General features: G+C 45.9%; 1 protein-coding gene across 2 annotated transcripts; it reads left to right on the forward strand.

Moving 5' to 3' along the window:
* Positions 1–3,791: 3,791 nt before the first annotated feature.
* LOC149365828 (uncharacterized) lies at positions 3,792–14,475 on the forward strand. Of its 2 annotated transcripts, XM_089546583.1 has the most exons (7): positions 3,792–3,977; positions 5,260–5,468; positions 7,470–7,729; positions 9,754–9,965; positions 10,672–10,821; positions 12,177–12,452; positions 13,214–14,475. In XM_089546583.1, the coding sequence occupies exons 2-7, from the start codon at positions 5,260–5,262 to the stop codon at positions 13,436–13,438; spliced, it is 1,332 nt and encodes a 443-aa protein (XP_089402709.1). In that variant the 5' UTR covers positions 3,792–3,977; the 3' UTR covers positions 13,439–14,475. The 2 variants fall into 2 exon arrangements, with proteins under 2 accessions (XP_089402709.1, XP_089402718.1); XM_089546592.1 differs by lacking the exon at positions 3,792–3,977 and having other exon boundaries at positions 5,345–5,468; positions 7,550–7,729.
* The last annotated feature ends 6,033 nt before the right edge of the window (positions 14,476–20,508 follow it).

Consider the following 20,508-nt stretch of genomic DNA (forward strand, 5'->3'; position numbering starts at 1 on the left):
TACCATCGACCTTGAGCAGCGCGCACTTGTGCCCAACGTTGCTTGTGCAGTCGCGAGGCGAGGCCGCGCGTGGTGGCTGCTGCCTAACTCCTGCGCCCGCCGCGCGCGGCGCGGATTGCATTGGATTTGATTGTATTGGATAAGATTGGATTGCATTGGATTGTATTGGATAAGATTGGATTGCATTGGATTGGATTGTATAACCGATGCATCACCACAAGCACCACCACCAGCTACACTACCAGCTGAACCATGGCGTAGCTACGGATATTGCATTCGCAATTACCGGGCTGAACCAAGGTAAGCCACAGACATTTTTCCTTAGGCTCTCGCTTCTGCCAGCGCCACCTATGTATGTACTGTATGCGGTTCGTTTATAGGGCTGTTTGAGGACTGTCTTCAGTGTAAACCTATTTAGGGTGTCTAATTTGAACGGCAATACTACGTAGCCTACAAGTGTCGGGCTACATGAGAAGCTTGCACGATTCGGAAAAAAACCAAGCGGATAGAGCGCCTTCTGGGATATGTTCGCTTCACAACACGCATTTATCATGGCGTTTTACAAAGATTGCTTCGAAATGATGTGGCATACTTGGTCGCACTCTTCTTCAAAGCACTTGCTAGCTGTTAACAGCCGCCGTGAGTACTCTGTGAATTGAGAAAAAAATCTCTCAAAGTTTTGCTTGCCTCTGTTTCTATGGGCTGCAGTCTCGTTCCATACCTCCAGCTGGGAGTCATTCCTAGCGTAGAGGTTTTGAATATTCATTGCCTTCGAAACGACACTGCAAATTTTAGAACCTGTTCTAGGATTAATGTGGTCACTCTTCAGGAAGGGACGACATGATACGACCACTGTGAAATCAGAAATTGCATTGAAAACTTTTGCTTCCATGTATTCCTAAGGGCACTAAGTCTACTCTTCACTCCCAGTTCGATCAGCCTGTCTCAAACCTCTGCTTTGTTTGAAAGTAAACACGGTGCTGGTCTAAACTCTCGGCTCAAATAAGGTAGCAGGAATCTTGAAAATCTGGCTTGGGTTAGATTCATTGCTAAAGTGTGCTATCAGCCAGGGGGCTGTTTCATGTAATTCTGAAACAAAGCTCACTGTTCCTGATATGGCTTTTGACTTCATCATCATCAGCCTGACTATGCCCACCCCAGGGCAAAGGCTTCTCCCATTTCTCTCAAATTAACTCTGTCCTTTGACAGCTGTGAGCACCGTATCCCCGCGAAATTGTTAAATCTCATCCGCCCACCTAACTTTCTGCCACCTCTGCTACGTTTGCCTTCTCTTGGAATCCGCTCCGTTACCCTTAAAGGGCCGCGGTCTACCCTCTGGTCGAAAATATTCTCTACCTCTCTGGTAGCGAGCCTCCTCTGCTTCCGCTCCCTCCTCGAGATTTGTCCAAGCCCACTTCTTCGTCTTGATTTCGACTAGGATGTCATTAATCCGAGTTTGTTCCCTTACCTACTCTGCACACTTCTAGTCTCGTAACGTTACTGAACGCAAAATGGTAGAAGCCTGTGCATTGTGAACTGGTGGTGCAGGTTAAAGAACACCAGGTGGTTGAAATTTCCGTAGCCCTTCACTACAGCGACCCTCCTAGCCTGAGTTGCTTTGGGACGTTAAACCCTCATAAACTGAACTAAAGTATCTTAACGTTGCGCCTATCATTTTCTACCCATAGCTCACTGCGTTGTCCTTAACAGGCTGAAACCTTTTCGTTAGCCTTCACGTTTCTTCCCCATAGGTGAGTACCGGTAAGATATAGCTGCTATATACTTTTCTCTTTTGGGATATTGGTAAACTGCCATTCATGATCTGAGAGAACCTGCTTATGCACTCCACCACATTCTTATTCTTCTAGTTATCTCCGTCTCATGATCTGGATCAGCGGCCACCACCTGCACTAAGTAGGCATATTCCCTTACCGCTTCCAGCACCTCGCTGCCAATCGTGAACTGATGTTCACTTGCGAGACTGTTGAAGATTACTTTGGTTTTCCGCATTCATTTTTAGACCCGTGTTCTACTCTGTCTGTCTAACCCATTGATCGCATTTTGCAGTTCATCACCCGAGTGCCTTGGCAAGGCAATCCCACCAATGAATCGCAGATTACTAAGGTATTCATCATTACCTTTTATCCCCAATTGTTCCCAATCCATGCCTCGCCTGTAAACAGGCAGTGAATAGCTTTGGCGAGGTCGTGTCTCCCTGCCTGACACCTTTCCTTATTGGAATCTTATTGCTGACTTTATGGAGGACCATTATAGGTATCTTCCAGTATTTTTACATAAGGCTCTTCTACACCCTTATTCCACAATGCCTGTATTATTGTTGAGGTTTCCACTGATTCAAATGATTTATCGCAGTCAATGAAAGCTATATATAGCAGTTGGTTATATTCTGTGCATTTCTCTTATCACCTGACTGATGGTATGAACATGCATGGTCTACTGTTGAGTATCGTTTACAAAAGCCTGCCTGATCATTTGGTTGATTGCAGTCTAAAATTGTCCTGGTTCTATAAGTGATTACCTTAGTGAATACTTTATAGGCAATGGAGAGTAACCTGATCAGTCAGTACTTTTTCAAGTCCTTTACTTCTCCTTTCTTACGGATTAGGGTTATGTTAGCACTCTTCCAAGCTTCTGGTACGCTCGAGGTCATAAGACATTACTTATACAGGGTCTTTAGTTTCTCTAGCGCTATCTCCCCGCCGTCCTTGAATATACTGTGTGTGGCTTCACCCTACAGATCTACCATCGAAAAAATTCAGGGGGGCATGCACTTTGTTGGCCTAAAGTGCGGTGAGGCGAAAGCCTCAAGCGCAGTGTTGCTGCTTGTGTCACTGATGTGTGGTTAAGATGTTAAGCTTCGCCTCTACGAGTGGAACGTGACAGCGTCTTGCAACGCTGCCAGGGAGTCCACAGAATGCCATTGCCCATTCGGCTCTACGCGGGGTTTCTGAGGTAAGGAAATGTATCTCTTTCTTTCATATCTCGGTGGACACCTGAACCTCACAGTAAGGGAAGGGAGGAAGATGGGAGTGAACGAAGACGCTGTATTAGCTAGAAGTGCCTTTGTTCCTTCCAAACCATCAATCTGGCATGGCGGAGTGGTTAGCGTGCTCGTCTCGCACTCCTGAGCAACCCTGGTTCAATTCCCCAACTCGACCAATTTCCTACTCGGTTTTATTTATTTATCTGGTCTGACAAGACAGGTTAATTAGGCTAATTGGTCTTTACCATTGTTCTAATGCCATCCATCATGTCCTGTAACTCACCTGTCAAGTGATGGAACACTCTAGAATGTTCGACAGAATGTCTATGAAACGTCTGAAAACGTCTAACTATTAATGATGGTTAATGATAGTTAAGCATGACTTGCACATACTGTGATACTAGTTAATGTATGGTTAGTGATAGTTAACGTGACCTTAACTAGTTCACTGATTAATTAGTGTTATGGTACAGGCGCAGTGCACAGTCCGACATTCCACTTAACTACTGCTAATTACCAATTAGTCATTAAGTAGAATGATATAATCATGAAATCCCTTTATATCATGTTCCGATGTCTTTCGATTGCACCCGATTAAGTATCGATTGGCTATTGATTGGCATATGCCCATATAAGGCATGCATCCGAAACGCGGACACATTTGCTAACAAGTCCTGGTCACGACAGTATGAGGCATTAAAGGCTTTTGCCTTAAAAGAAAGGAAAACTGAAACCGTACCAAAACCATCGGCACTGCCACTTCTGCGGCCAACAGAAGCCAGGGCGGTAGCCGCATGCGGTCGCCCGCCGGCTCGGCGCGCGAGCAGCGAACTTCGCAAAGATGTTCGATGGGCACTGAACCAACTGAACCGTCATGTAGAAGCTGTGTTTTCATCGGTGAAAAGGCAGCATTGGAACACAGTAAAGTCGTGAGAAGCACAAAACTTGGCTGCCGCTTGTCAAGCTTACTGAGGTGAGCGTTGGAACTCGCGTTTTGCTATGTATTCCAGCAAAACATCTTTGGCCGTTCTAAAACTGAGTTTGTCGTGTCACTAAAAGGCTGTGACTAAGCTCCGTAGCTTTAGGTATTTTACTAGAAATGTCCACGGACGCCTAAATATAGCATTTCGGAATTCGCCAGCCTTTCTGTCGGCTTTAAGCAAATCCTGACGTTGCTGGCGTTTCGCTCACACTTTTGGGGGGAAATGTCGCGTCCCCATAACCTGACCCGGAAAGAAGGGTCAGCGAAACGAATAAGTATGACACGAGCGATTCCGACACCAACAGGCGGCTGTCAAGCTAAAGCTACATTGCCTAAAGGTCAGCTTGTCTGGAAGCCAGTTTTGTCTGTCGACGCGCAAACTGCCAAGACGTTGTAGTCGGCAGACCGGGAATATACCTGCAGTCGAGGCCGTAATCGCGACATATAGACCTTGATGCTGCTTTGCTGATGAGACGCATCCTATTTGGAGGGGACACATCATCATCTGAAGACCTGAGCTGCCATGAGCTCTCGTGATTGAAGTTCGCACCACGAAACTAACGGAGAACAGAAGCAGCTCAAGTTTGAGATCTTAAGGATGTCATCTTTTGCAGCACGCTTCTAAGAGAATGAGCTCACCATGTTCACTAATCATGCACTGCCATTTTGTAGGGGAAATAGGAAGGAGTCTAGTTTGGTGGTTTCGATTAATTATATAGTTTCAGTCTGTTTCTAAGGGGTAAGACTCAGAATTCCTGGTTTTTGACCTTCAGTGCCTAGTTTTCATCTTTAGCGTAGATGCCTACTTGGTTCGGGCTTTTCTAGTGCCTAAATTACCAGGCCCTGCCTAAAAGTAAGACTTGAAAGCTTGGGCCATGACATTTATAAATTCCCCCCTCCCCCCCCCCCCATTTTTTTTTTCAGAGAGATCACACATTGGGCGGAACAGTGCATAAAAGAGGAAGTTAAAACTTGCTGCTTACATCTGACAGGAAAGTGTGTGTGAAAGTACATGAAGAAGTCAGATGGGGAAAATGTGCATCCCAACATATCCGCTCAACATTGGAAGCAATTTTTTGCATATCCATCAGTGATGTGAAGATAATCAGAAATAATAACTGGACTCTGGACATTTGAGCGATTTTGAAATTATCCTCTTTAATTGTAAAAGCAGTGGGGAACTGCAGTACGTTTTGGCTTCAAGGAAGCACGCTTGTGGACTTACTACTTTTATCTCTTGTTTTCTGTTTGCTGATTGGGAGCTCTTTTCCAGATGGTGTTCTACCTCATGTATCCAGAGCATAATGTAGACCTGGAGCATCTATGCGAAATGTGCCATCGTAGGTTGGCCATCCTGATTAAGATTTCCAGATGTGAAGGCAATGTTGGCGCTGTCCGTGACGTGCTTGAACAAGATGACACGTGCCATGAATGCCTCATCGAAGGCTCTCCACAGGACAGCGTGTCACATTTTTTTCTCAGGTGAGCAAACTGAGCCCAAAATTAAGTAGAATTTAGCAGAGTTCTTTTCAGTTGCACTGTAAAATATGGTACTAGTTTTCAAAATAACTACTTTAAAATTTCACCAGTAATACCAGTAATAGGAGAGCAGAAGTTAAGTAATGTGGGAAGAATACGTAGCCAGAGGGCCGAAAATCAGGTGGGCAGATGTGGTTAGGAAATTTGTTGGGATAGGTTTGCTGTAGCTGGTGCAGAAGAGGGCTGATTAGAGAGCATTAAGAGAGGCCATTGTTCTACAGTGAACGCAATCTGATTAATGCTCAGGATGATCATAGCACCAGTAACGTGCCAGTCTACCTTACGACAATGCAGTATGACCGTGAAAGACGCTTTCTTGAAACCGTACTTATATGTTGGGGTTAGACTTTTCGGCTTTTATTTTTCGAAAATTCGGCTGACTTTTTTCAGTTTTTTTATTTCAGAATGCAAGTTTCGGTTTTTTTCGGTGAATATTATTTCCTACGAATGAATTGACGACTTTATTCGGTGATTTAACATGGCAATTCTGTGTGGCCAAAAGTTACTTAGATTCAGTCTTAGCATTTTTGTCGGCATGAACGGTTCGTTTGCCAGTAATTAACATAATTTACAAGTTGTTTTGCGCTTGGAGGTGCGCTTGTGGAAGGAATTATTTTCGTCATGAAAAACTAACCCAAGTTTAATTAGACATCCGGCAGCCAAGAGCAGGAAAGTTTACTTCTAAGAACTAGGTTGACAGTTTTCTTTGTGCTGTCGTGCTGGGTTGAGAGAGAGAGCGGGGCGGGGAGAAAATGCAGCTCAATTGTTGTGGTGGCCCAAACATGGTACTTTTCATGACGACCATGCACAGTTTCATGTCGGTGTCCTAGATGCACTTGATAAACCTTTTTTACTGACTAACCGCTCTAAGCGGGCGATTATAGTATCCAAACGGTTGCTTACCTAGTAGGTGGCGATCACCTGCTGCTTCGCGGTCTGCAGAGGCATGTAGACAAGCGGAAAAATGCCTCAAATCGCACAACCGTGCAGCTCATCCATCAGTATTACCGTCTCACAACACCTCTGGCCTCCCCATTTAGTTACACTTAGTTAATTTTTAACTTTGACTGAGTGCAACTCGTGTAACCGCTGGCCCTTAAGGGTAACGGAGTGGATTCCAAGAGAAGGCAAGCGTAGCAAGGGGCGGCAGAAAGTTAGGTCGGCAGATGAGATTAAGAAGTTTGGGGGGATATGGTGGCTGCAACTATCAAAGGACAGGGTTAATTGGAGAGACATCGGAGAGGCCTTTGCCCTGTAGTGGGCGCAGTCAGGCTGATGATGATGATGATGAGTGTTACTCTTATGCAACAGCCAGCCAGCTATGCCTTTCATGCCAAGAATACTCACCTTTTGCGGTTAAAACCGAATTTTAAAAACTAAATTCGGCATACTTTTATCGTTTTTTTTTTGTTTAAGCCGAAAACTTCACCATACTGATATTGCGGCCATCCTGTCTGTCCTGTTGGTTTCTTTTCTTGTTTTTTTTTTCCTCTCTGAGGCCACTTTATGCCTGTTTAGCCTCTGTGATATATTTTTATGTGCCTCGAATAAAATTCAGTTAAAAGCTTGAAAGTTTTCAGTGTGCTACTTTTCATGGGTATAAATTTCATCTGAATGTATCCACTGAAACTCTAAATTGCACATATTTTATGGAGAACTTAACTACAGAGTATGAACAAAATTTAAGCTTACATCACCTTGCTTCACTCTGGCTCACTCATACAGCTGGAGCCACGAAAGCAACTAAGTAATCCTGTATATTTACACTTTGCAACGTACAGTTTTGTTGCAAAAGCTTCATGTAAGCATGTACTGTGGCCGCTTTAGTGCCCAGAAACAGCAAAATGCAATTTTTCCCACCTTCATTTCTTTAATGCATTGATCAAGAGTTGTATAATGATTATTATATGTGTGCTCTACAATGGTGTGTTGTCTTCACTGCAGGTCATTGCTTTGCCCTTTCGGATCTGCTCTCAACACTATAGTTAAAGCGGAGTCGATGCTTTTTCTCTGTCGCTTTGAAGCCTTGAACTGGGAGGAACGTAGAGAAATACTAGAGCATGGACTCTCGGATTCCAAGGAACTGCTGAAGTGCAGGATAAGTCGGCAGTTTCGGGAGGTCTTGGGGACACTTGTGAAGGTTCTCACTGCTGTCTTAGAGAGCTGGAGCCAGATTACCGAATCTAAGGAGTTTCGTGTCAGCGGTGAGTGTTTAATGCAATCTGACATAATTGGTTTTGATTGGTTGAGAAATTGAAACGTATTGAGTTACGTGTTTTATGTTATGAGCTTTCATGGAGCAAACTTCCTGATTCATTTGTTGCCATAACTGATCGGGTGAAAAAAAATTTGGGGGGGGGGGGGGGGGGGGGCACTTTGTTGACCTAAAGTGCGGTGAGGCGAAAGCATTAAGCACGGTGTTTCTGCTTGTGTCACTGATGCGTTGTTAAGATGTTAAGCTTCACCTCTAAGAGTGAAACGCGACAGCGTCTTGCAACGCTGCCAGGGAGTCCACAGAACGTCATCGCCCGTTCGGTTCTGCGCCTTGCTCGTCGGTAAAATGTTTTTTGAGGAATGGAAATGTATCTGTCTTGCATACCTCAGTAGACACCTGAACCGCGCTGTAACGGGAAGGGAGGAAGATGGGAGTGAACGAAGACACCGTATTCACTAGACGCGCCCTTGTTCATTCCAAACGATCGAGCTGGCATGGTGGTGTGGTTGGCATGCTCGTCTTGCACTCCGGAGACTGGGGTTCGATTCCCGAACTCGACCAATTTCCTACACAGTTTTATTTATTTATCTGGCCTGATTAGAAAGGTTAATCAGGCTAATTGGGTGATTAGGCAATTAACTAATCTCATTCCCACTTACTTGGATCATCACTATATGATCCCTTTAATTGGTTGCATGATTACTAGCCAAAGTACAATTGGCCCCGTTTGAAATTTGTGCACTGTGACGTCACAACCGTTTCGACCAATTGAAAAGTGTGACATTTCTGTCGACAACTCCTGCTTACAACGATGAGGCATTAAAGGCTTCCGCCTTAAAAAACTACTATTTTTGTCGAAAAGTCGCATTTTTGGCATTTGCTTGTTTTATTATGTGCAAGCTTTTCTCTCTCATGTCCAGCAATGCCAAATATAGATGCAAAATTACTAATACCTAAGATGTAACACGCCTAAACTAGATGGTGGCACTATGACTGGCATTATAATTGCATCTGCATTTACCTCTGTCAAACTAAAAGTGCAAATGTGTTACTATACAGCGCAACATCCCAAACCTCAATAGATGGGAGTAGTGCGAGTTATTAGTGACCAGAAAATGCAAACAGCGCTAGACAATGGGACCAGAAAGAGGAGACAAACACGGCGCTTGTCACCATGGAACACCAACTCGCCCAATCTGCCGTCCTTCTACGAGTTATTAGTCACAGCCTCAAAGATTGGGAATGGCAGCAGTGTTGGCTAAACCTGTCTGAGCCCTGCTGCATCAACCATGGAGGCCATATATGAGCACATGAATGCCGGCACATGAATGAACTGGATTGCAGAGCTGAACCTTCCTTCCTGTGTAGACTGATTGTTCTGGCAGCATGCTGTGTAGCTTCAGAGTGGGCCAGTTTAGCAACTCTTGTCGAATGATTTTTTAGAAGTTATTTGAAAGCTTTTAGACTACTTGAAACTCTGAGCACGCACCCTTTGATTCAGTGAGTGGAAGTATAGGGCCTACCCTGTGCCTTACTGCATCTAGTCATTTTTGTCGCCTGTAGTTGTATTTCCGTGCTAAAAACTACTTTGTGTGATGTTTTGTACCCTTTATCTGTGTTTTATATCTGCCGTATGTAAAGTGATGATGATGAATGATAATTGCTGTTAAGTACTTTGGGGCAAATATCGGTCCATGCTCAAAAGTCACTTGTACATTTCTCTAAACCTTGACATTTCGTGTCACTATTCCTTTAAGAAAAACTACTGTGCAGTCTATAGCATGAGGCTAGAAAGCAAAAGAGGCAAAAGGCAAGCTAATAACACGCTATTGAATTAGTTGTGATACGCTATTGAAACGCTATATTAGTTTTGTTTTGTGTCACTGTGAAGAATAAATGGGAAGCTCTTGTACGAAGCAGTGTTTTGTGTGTATTGCACGTTCAGTAATCAAGTGCTGTGAGCTGTGAAGAACCGTAATATGTTCTCATGTTGGTGCTATTTTCGTATTCCAGTGCCCTTTGAGCATGCTCTGTCCCTGGTGAGTAGTCGCCGGGTCATCCTTCGAGCAGGGGAGGCCATCATCAGAGAGCACCATCTCCCGCTTTTTCTGGCCGGTATGTTCCACGATGTGTGCGAGCAAAGCGCTGCACACTTCAAGCGATCAAGTAAATTTCGGATATTGCATCAAGATGAGAGGATGGCTGAACTGCGCACGTCCTTGAAAGTAAGTGGCAAGATTGTATACATCTAGTATACGAACAGTCAAGTACAGAGGGAGCCGCCGCGGTGGCTCAGTGGTTATGGTGCTCGGCTGCTGACCCGAAAGACGCGGGTTCGATCCCGGCTGCGGCTGTTGGATTTCTTTGGAGGAGAAATTCTAGAGGCCCGTGTACTGTGCGATGTCAGTGCACGTTAAAGAACCCCAGGTGGTCGAAATTTCCGGAGCCCTCCACTACGGCGTCTCTCATAGCCTTAGTTGCTTTGGGACGTTAAACCCCATAAACCAAACCAAACCAAGTACAGAGGGCAAAACACGTCTAAAACGACCAAACTATGCGTTCCGCAGCTCTTAAAGACAGTGCAACCAGGAAGACAAAAAATGGCGATGAAATCCTATGTGTTTGACTGCACATGCTTACATCCAGACCATTTTTAACCAAGGGTTATTGCTAGATATCGCATGTTCAGCCCGAAACACGCCCAGAACATGTTCTAGACAAGCGTTTTGCCCTCTGTACTAAGTTGTATACCAGAGTCCGGGTTGTACCTAGAGCACGACTGCTGTGCGTTGCAACTCAGAAAGCGTCGGTAAGCCTAAATCGATGCCTATGGTCTTATGTAGTTGGGATGAAAACTCTGAACTAATTATAAATGTAATTACTAGCAAAATGTGGCTCCTGAGGCACAGGTGTCTTTTGTGTGGCTTGCAGGATGCTTTCCAAGCCCTCCAAGGATCCCTGGCTGTGGGTGGCACACTCAAGGCCACTGATGTGGACAGCCAGGCAACTTACTTCCCACCCTGCATGTCCACATTGTACTCCACATTGAAAAAAGAAAAGCGACTGCCTCATGATGAGAGGGTGAGTCAACAGCATTGGAACAACATCACTGGTGGCACAAGCTGTGGTGTGTTATAGTTGTAGTAGAGGGGGCAGATCACTACTTCCTCCCTGGCTGGTTTGTGAGCATCCATTTTGTTTGTTTGCAATTTAACGCCTCTTTTATTTAGTTTTATCACATCATATCATAAAACAGGCACTAAAAAAAGTAGTGACCGGCTTGTCTTGTTTTTTAGAACCTCCAGGAGTGAAAAATATGGTAACAGACTTTCGTCATAGTGAAAGTGATGCAAAAAAGATACTAGTACAGTGATTTAAATTACACCCATATTGGTTGAGAAGTGGTCTTTACTATAAATCTTACCAGAAATTTTAGTATCGCTTCTCTTCGTTGTTCCAACTTCTAAATGGTTCATTGATCGGCTCACTGAAAACACCGATAGCAGCTTCTTGCTTTTCTCTGCTTCCTCCCGACTGCTATGCACAGGTACGAAATGTTAAGCACTTGTCCATATGCCTCGTGAAGATTGATGTGGAGTCGTAGTCCGGAGATGCTGATGAGTGAATTGATGAGTGAATAAACCATAGACGAAATGAATGGCATTGAACAAACTTTTGTGCAAAATATAGGATAGTTCTGCCCTTGTTCAGTGAAGTTCATGCTCAGAAAGGTTTAGGCTAGTTACGTACACTGTAGGAACTCCACAATTCCAAAGAGGGGTCTTGAACTCGCGTCGAGAATTCAGCTGTATATGTAGTGTGTGCAGCTTTTTGCTTAACAGAGCTATGTACTATCGCGCTCAGTATCGCAACACACATCATGTGGTAGGAGCTTAGTTCTCAAGGCAGTGCAAGCCTAGTAGCACTAGAAAGATAAAGCCCTTAATTGCGAGTCAGCGCTTGTTCTATGTTTTTCTTTCTCTAGTCTCTCGTTTTTTGCGCTGTTCTACAATGAATCATCTTCAGAAATCTACACCATCATGCTAGCTGGCAGTTCAGTAAGTTGTTCCCAAAGTTCGGGGATTGAGACCGCTATGCTTGCACTAGTAAGCACGATTATGGGCTTTGGCTTCTCAACACGTATGATTGCCGGGTGGCATGGGGATGAAGATCTGAGAGGGTACATAAATAGTTAGATTGGCCACATGCATTTGGGAGCCCTGTTTTCCACAGTTGAGCGATTGGAGGAATGCATCTGTCAGAGCTATCAGCACGAGTATATGAGTGATGTTAGATGTAATGTGGCTAAGCTTTCTCGAACATTGCGAGATGTTGCTGAGCTGGCGGTTCTTCAATTCACGCACTGCAAAGCATTTTATGCACGCATCTGCTCTTGACGAAAAGGTAACCGGGGATTCCTTTCTTGCTGCTTGCAGTTCATCTTTTCATTGTTCCTGAAAGAGATCGGTCTGAGCCTATCGGAAGCCATTGAGTTCTGGAGTCGCTTCTACATTGAGCCACCGGGCAAGAAGGCCACATGCAGCCACACGTGGCAGGCGAATACGTCTCGTCTGACGTACAGCGTGCGGCACATGTACGGCCAGGAAGGTAGTCGCATAGACTACACTGCACACCGGTGTGTTCAAGTCCAGGACAGCCAGCTCTGTCCGTTCACAACAGACTCATTTCAAGCACTGCCTGGTGCCCAGCAGGTGTGCCCCTTATCTGCTCCTGATGCACTGTTTCCGTCTCTTATTTTGTTTTAAACGAAGACATGGCAATGCATCTTGTGTGGTAATGAAAAATGGGAAGTTAAAATGCATTAAGGAATAGCTGTCTGTGCAAAAAGGAATGGATGCCTTGAGTAGTCACGCTATGCAGATTTCATTTTACACATGAAACCAAGTTTTATAAATCTCAGTATATTCTGAAAAATTTGCCAGACATCTACCATTGTGCTAATGCAAATTTCACTAACATCTGAGGTGATGTGAAGCGTTGATACCTGCAGGAGTGTTTAGTAACTCTGGGTATGGGTGTGGGATACCTGTTGCATTTATGCCACTATCTTCGAATTTGTTCCACGAGCAAGCTCTTGTGTTTTCTGCAAGTGTTTGCTAAGTTGAGTAACAAGTCATGGGGTGTCAGGGTAGCGGTGTAGGGGTGTAGGAGGGTAGGTATGCGTCACGCAGCTATGAGTGGTCACTCATAAATCCTGTTAAGGCAAACGTCTGGAGTGACAGGTGCAGCCAGGGGAAAGAGTGAGCGAGGAGGAGATAGGAAGGAGGGGGAGTGTGCCACCGCCAACTTGATTTCGCTAAATGATGCTCATACAGCCGTCACTGTAATTCAATTGGCTACATCTATGCAGTACATAGACTGGCTACATGATGTATATGTGCAGCACTCTGTGTTTCGCGCAGTTTTGTTCACTTCCTCTTTTCTCATTTTGTCTTTCTGTTCTTTGCTGCAGGTAGAAGACATAGAAGACATTGCTGAGCTCTGTGAGAACAAGCAGTTTCTTGCTGCATGCAAGCTTCACCTGTTAAGGAAAGGGGAAGACCTTGCGTCAGAGATGATCCTGAATGCCGAACCATTTGATGCTCGTGATGCCGACTCTTTAAGGGATCCTCTAGTCGGAATTCATAAACCCTCGCAGTTCTACCTTTATATTAGGAAAGTCACAGGGCAAACTTAGCACAAGCGTACACTGCACTATGGAATTTCTGGTATGGAATTTGCTGCAAGGCTTCAAAAATAACAGCTGAAATAGCCTAACACAGTCTGCACTGCTGAAAGTGCAATAGATAATTTGTTATTTTCTTTAATAGGCTCCAGCAGGCTATAGTGTATATATTTTTTGCTTTTGTTTTGTTGTTTGTTAGGTGATGCACAGGTATTCCCCAAAGCAGAGAACTATGAGGAGGAAATTACTTAGTCTCCTGAATGAATTCTAACCCTGCAGGGCAGTGGTTTCATACAAACAATGTATAAATGCATATGTTGTGTGTGAAAAGAAAATAATCAAATATGATCAGTAGGATGAGAGCAGTTTCTGCTTTTGCACAAGTCATATGGTAAAGATCATATTTTTGCTAAGCACACAAGATGAATTCAGCTCTTCTTTGAAGATTGGCCGCTGTGTGCTTGTTGACATCACTAATCTTTATGTGACATTTGCTAGTGCAATTAACAGGGTTATGAATTGCATGCTACTTCGTTCCTTTTCTGCGGTTCCATCTTGGTGTGACGTCTGATTTATTCACTTCTTATGCAGACTTGTACCTTTAAAGTGATACTTTATATGTCATCTCTCATGTCAAGCCGTATCGCTCAATATTTTACTGGAACATGTTGCGACAAAATAATTTGCCGAGAAGGGGGAATAGCTGGGTGGTTGAAAGATAACCATTAGCTTAACGAGGCTGTGAACTTGTCAACTAATGATTTTGATTCTTTGGTGAAAATGATTTAGTTGACTTCTTCAGAAATATTTTCTGATTTGTTTTACATCGAAAGCCACTTTTGCAGCCATGTAACTCATAGTTGCATGAATGAAATCATAATTTTTTGTGCCACGGTGATTGAATTTGCGCTTCAACCTGATGTAATGGATTCTCCTGCCATGACTGGGCCAGCCGAAAATGTAAGGACTTCACAGTGGACTTTCTTTTTGCCATTTTCATGCTTTGTGTTCAGGCATTTCTTGAAGAAAAAAAAACCTCCGAGCCACAAGGTATATTGTCTGGTCATTGTAACAGTTGTAAGGCAGCACTATCCTTGGACATTGCATGTCCAGAGTGCCGAGGCATCAAAGGACAGAAAAGCAAAAGCTAGACAAGACACGCCACTTATCATAACTACAAGAATGATTTATTTTCATGCAGAAAGAGTACCTAAGAAGAGCAGCAAATGGTAAAAGGCATGACAAGAATTGCAAGTACAAAATGGCTCAATCAGAGAGTGATCTGGGGAATATAAGTAGCTAAACCTGCATGTTACAAACCTCCATGTAGCGATTTCCTTGATAATTATGAAGTTTCTGAGTTCCCCAGGGCCGCTCCCTTTGAAATGCATGTATTTGTGAACTCCATGCACTTATGTTTCATTTCGGGAATTTTAATGCGAAATCCTGTTATGGCTCATACTCGTGGCCAAGGTCACGTCCGGTGTAACGCTGTCTTCCACGAATAATGCGGCAACTAATGAGGATAGGAGAAAATGAATGGTAGCATCAGATGGAGGGGACAAAATGTAACCCCGATGCCAAGTTTGATGATTGTAGAATGATTAGTTGGTTAATTATAGGCAATTATAGTGAAAAAACGGAAGAAAACGAAATGCGTCGATATAGCGACGGGAACGGTGTGACGTCACATCCACCGGAAGTCGTCACAACATAATGAAAATTATCACAGAATGGGCAGAAAAATGCCGGATTTGTGTCAGGTTAGATTGAAAACGTGTAATTAAGCGTAATTACTAAAGATCACCGAAAGATGTATAATTTGGGTAAAAATTGCTCAGAAACAAGGAACACTAGATGATGACGTCACTGCAGACAAAAGGACGTCGAAGCAGCGTGAACCGCCACCTAGCAACTGCCGACACGATGCGCATGAGCAGCGTGATGTCACCACGTGACACCACACTCTTCTCCTCTGTCGTGAAATGAATTCAAGTGCGGCAAATTCAAAATCAGTGCAATGAGTCGCAAACGGCTTTCGCCTTCCCGCACTTAAGAGATATCCAAGTGGCTCCAACGTATTTTTTCTTTATTTTCGTGCGAAAAAGAGAACTTTTGAGAACTGAAATCTCCTAGTTTCTTCCAAATTGTTAGCTTTTTCAAGCTCCTGCAGAGAGGAAGTGCCACAAATAGGGATTTTCAGGTACAACTTGGTTGTGGTATAGAAAGTAACTGACTCTCTGATGAAGGCATAGACATGCACCCATCCATTTGGGGGCCAAAGCTTACGGTAGCGCCCCTTCATGTCTTCTGGGTAGCAGTGACCCATATGGTACAGTCCCACTGCCCCCTTCCCATGTGTATTAGGGGTACCTCTTGAGCCACTTCCAGTGATGGGGTGGCATTCTCAGTGGGTTTGCACTCGTTGACCACATTGTGCATGCATGATATCGAGCTTGTGTCGTTGCCAAACGTGTTCCGCAGCGCGCGCTTAAATTATATGTTCTGGTGTGAGGAAATCTGAACTGAGTATCTTCATCGCAAACACTGGAAGAGGAGGCAGCCAAGTAGGTGGGAACCACACGGCAACGCCGAACTCATCCGCAGAGGAAGATAGCAGAGCTCCTTGAGACGAGGACCGCATATGTGCGATAAAATGCTTGGTCGCCAGAGGTGCACCCATTCTGGGCTGCAAGAAACCTGTCCAGGGATATCGGAACGGGGTCAGTGGGGCTCTGCCCCCTCTGTCTCCAACTGCTTGCGTTCAGATCAGATTTGTAACAATTGCTTCAATTCTAGAATGTTGGCATAAAGCACAGTGGAGCTGAGCTAGCCTTTGTAGCCATTCGTAAAGTCTTTCTTTTGAGCGACGTAAACCAATTATGTCCCAGTAGAAGTCATTGATTGTCTGACTCCTGTTCATGCGCATGATTAGCAGAACTGAAGCTGCTCCCCCCCCCCCCCCCCCCCCCCCCCGGAAAAAAAAAAACCCGGACTCCCTGAACTTGTCATAGCCTCCTATGAACCTGTGCAGTGTCTAACCTGTGTAGTGCCTAGACACTGCACAAGTTCATGCAGCTATGCCGTGAAACGGTAATGGCGTGGTGCCGCTCATCGTATGACTTCAATGAAGCAAACAGGCCGCGCTTATCACGGAACGATCGGTGTGACCGCGGTGGCCTCTTAATTCATTCTGGCTTTCTCTAATCGAGTGCGTTCAAGCGGAGCGTTTTTGGAGTGCTAATAGACACCTTTAGCCTACCGTGTTCCCGGTACCGGAGTACCGAGAGCCCGCGCGCAGCCAATGAGCATGCGCAAATCTTGACGTCGCCAGATGGCGCCACGCACCTGGCAGCTACGCACGCGCCTGCAGCATCGGGACCAATCAGCGCGTGCTCACCGGCGGTAGGCGGGCTCCCGGTACTCCGGTAACGGTAACACGGCATGCTAAAGGTGTCTAACGTCGCGGCGTTTGAGAGAGAGACGATTTTATTCACACCGACATGGGCCTCGGGGTAGGGGCTCAGCCAGAGGGAGGGTCCCCCTCTTGCCGGCCCTCCTGCGCCGTGACCGCATAGAAGGTCTTGGAGTATGCCTCCTCCGCCAGGCGTAGGACAATCTTCTGTACATCCGCATTTGGGCTGCGGATGTAGGACTCCCAGGCAACTTGATCAAGGGGATCAGTCTGTTTAGCTCCCGGAGATTCGGGGCATTGCCAGATTAGATGATTTTGACTCAGAGGTACGTTGCAGAGATTGCAAGCCTCCGGGTCGCCTGTAAGCTCATTATGCAGAGTAACATAAGAAGCGATTGGCCTGAATTTTTTGCCAGGTCTTGCATTCTGAGGGTGTTAGGGACCTATCTGGTGATGGATAGATCCTTCGGCCTAGTCTGGGAGTCTAAGAGAGCTCCTTGTAGGAGATGAGGGGGTCTTTGTCTTCGGCTAGCGGGGTTTCTACGGCCGCTCGGGTATATATATATCTCGAGTGAGGTGATGGGCAGCCTCATTGCCTGGTAGACCCTTATGAGCTGCAGCCCAGATGACTGAAACCTCCCGGTTTAGCTGGTGCTTCCTCAGTAGACTGACCGCCTGCGTGGAAATTAGGCCTTTGCCGAAGTTCCTAACAGCCGCCTTATCTAAGAGAATAGTTTTGGCTCCGGTACCTGTACATGCTAGCGCTATCGCAGCCTGTTCAGCTATTAAAGCGTTACGCGTATAAATGGATCCAGTTACCTTCTGGGAGTGGTTCCCATCTACCACAGCTATGACTGCGACCTCTTCTAGCCCGCAGGCAGCATCGCAATAGGCTAAATCCTGAGGAGGGTCTTTCATTAGTTTACTTTGAATAAATTTTGCTCTATGGCCCCTTCGTTCCTTATCATAGATAGGGTGCATATACTTAGGAATCGATGCAATTTTGAATAGTTTCCGTGTTTCAAGCTCCAGGGGTTCAGCGACATAAGGTAGTACTCCTGGCGGAAGCCGGCCGTAGTTCTTGTAGTGTTTTTCGGCCAGCTACAGTGGAGTTGAGCCGCCAGATATGCGCCTCCCTGACCGCTTTGGCAATCTCTTCCTAGGTATTATGCATTCCCATAGCTAGAAGCTTCTCTGTCGAGGAGTTGGGGGGGGGGGGGGGATGCCTAAAGCCGTGCACGTTGTTAAGATCTGGGTACGCGGGCCTGAGAATTACTACCAGACATGGGCCGTCGTTAAGCAAAGGTGCGGTGAAGGCTAAGCACCGGCGGAAGCAGCGGCGACGGCGTCCAGTGACCGAGTCCACCCCCGTGACATGGCCGGACAACGGAGTGGTGCTCACAAGGTCCAGCTGTTGCTGTTAATCGAAAGACGGCTGTGCCCTCGACAGAGGCCTCGTGCTTCGCACATCCGGCGGTGGAGTTCGAGGACTTCCGTTCGAGCAGCACACTTGCCGCAGTGATCAGAGTGACCCGTCAATGCTTGATAACTCTGTCTCTACCCCTTCCCATCCCCCGAGCTGTGAGAGAGCGAGAGAGCATCAGCACCGCCCCTGCCGTGGGTGGTACCGCCAGCGTCATCAACTGCCCATCCGATTGGACAGCGTTCTTCAAACTAAATTCCCCACTCAGGGATCTGGGGAATACGAACCGTATTTAACGGGATGTTGTTTTGTGATCGAAGCATTCCCTTCTCGACTGTAAATATGTAGAATAAACCTTCTGTACAGTTTACTCCTTAATCGAGCTCGCCATCGTCCTTCGGAGCCGGGACCTGCGGCCCTGAACGACCCACCCAACTCCAGGGCCCCTCCGTCCTCAACAACGTTAAAGAACCCCAGGTGGTCGAAATTTCCGGAGACCTTCACTACGGCGTCCCTCATAGCCTCAGTCGCTTCGGGATGTTAAACCCCAATAAGCCCTTTTGAATGACGTTCTGATCATTATGTCTAACTTTTTCGCTTCGGCAGGATGAAGATTGAGAAAGGGAGTGGCATAAGCTATCCTGCTGATTATGAAGGCACAAACCAGCCTTATTAGGCAATGTTCTCTGAGGACTTTGTTCCTTAGGAAGATTCGCCTGAATATCCCCGTTACTTGGTCGATATACATCTGAAGCTTTTTAAGGATAGTGGTGTTTTTCCCATTCTGCTGTAGGAAATATCCCAGAATCCTAATGGTGCTGACTCCTGGTACCGTATTCCCTCCCACGTATACCTCCACTGGTTTATGTAGGTGTGGTAGGCGGGACTCTCGGGTTAGTTTTGCTTTGCTGCACATTGAGAACAGTTCAGATTTCTGAGGAGAGCAATATATAGCCCTCTATTTAGGGCGTAGTTCTCAACTATAGACGCCGCTTCTTGCAGTCTATGCGAAATATCGGCGCTGGAGCCTCCTCCGGTCCGAAGTGTGATGTCATCTGCATAGATGCTATATTTGAAGCCTTCTATTGTATTCAGCTGGGACGAGAGATCTTTCATTGCAAAATTTAAAAGAACGGGGGAGAGGACAGATCCCTGGGGCGTCCCTCTGCCCCCGGTACTTATAGGTTTCTTGGGATGGCGTTGCGCACACGAACAAACATACACAGGAAGAGGCAGAAGACAGAAAGAGCGCAAACTATCAACTAGATTTATTGCTTTCGCAACAGAATATATATGCAGCATACACACGTGCAAAACAGAATAGGGAGAGGGAAAAAGGAGTGGGGGGGGGGGGGGGAAGGGGATAGCAAGTCAGGCCTGCATAGGTCAGCGAAAGCCACGGATAAAATTCCGTTCCCTATCATATAAGGTGACTTTCGAGGTATCGCTAATACAGTTTTCGCCTTTTTCTCTGATGCGGGAAGCTTCTGTCACCTTATATGATAGGGAAAGGAATTTTATCCGTGGGTTTCGCTGACCTATGCAGGCCTGACTTGCTATCCCCTTCCCCCCCCCCTTTTTCCCTCTCCCTATTCTGTTTTGCACGTGTGTATGCTGCATATACATTCTGTTGCGAAAGCAATAAATCTAGTTGATAGTTTGCGCTCTTTCTGTCTTCTGCCTCTTCCTGTGTGTTTGTTCGTGTGCGCAACGCCATCCCAAGAAAGCTATGCACCAACTCGCCCAGCAAGAAGTTCTTCTACGGTACTGATAGGCTCGGATCTGAGTCCCACGAAGCTAACTTCAGTTTTCCTGCAGGTGAGGATTGGTTTGGTTTATGGGGTTTAACGTCCCAAAGCGACTAAGGCTATGAGAGACGCCGTAGTGGAGGGCTCCGGAAATTTCGACCACCTGGGGTTCTTTAACGTGCACTGACATCGCACAGTACACGGGCCTCGAATTTCTCCTCCAAAGAAATTCAGCCGCCGCGACCGGGATCGAACCCGCGTCTTTCGGGCCAGCAGCCGAGCACCATAGCCACTGAGCCACCGCGGCGGCCTCCTGCAGGTGAGGAAATCTTTGACATAGTTGAAGCACTTGCTTCCCACTCCAGCCGAGTTGAGGCCTTCGAGAACCGCTCTGTGCTCAACATTATCAAAAGCCTAAGTGAGATCAAGTACCAGGATTGCTCTATATGATTTGTCATCCTCGGGAGCATCCAGGATGTCGTGCTTTAATCTGAGC

This window comes from Amblyomma mixtum, chromosome 1, assembly GCF_055824585.1.
Source record: "Amblyomma mixtum isolate Tamu chromosome 1, ASM5582458v1, whole genome shotgun sequence".
Lineage (NCBI taxonomy): Eukaryota > Metazoa > Arthropoda > Arachnida > Ixodida > Ixodidae > Amblyomma > Amblyomma mixtum.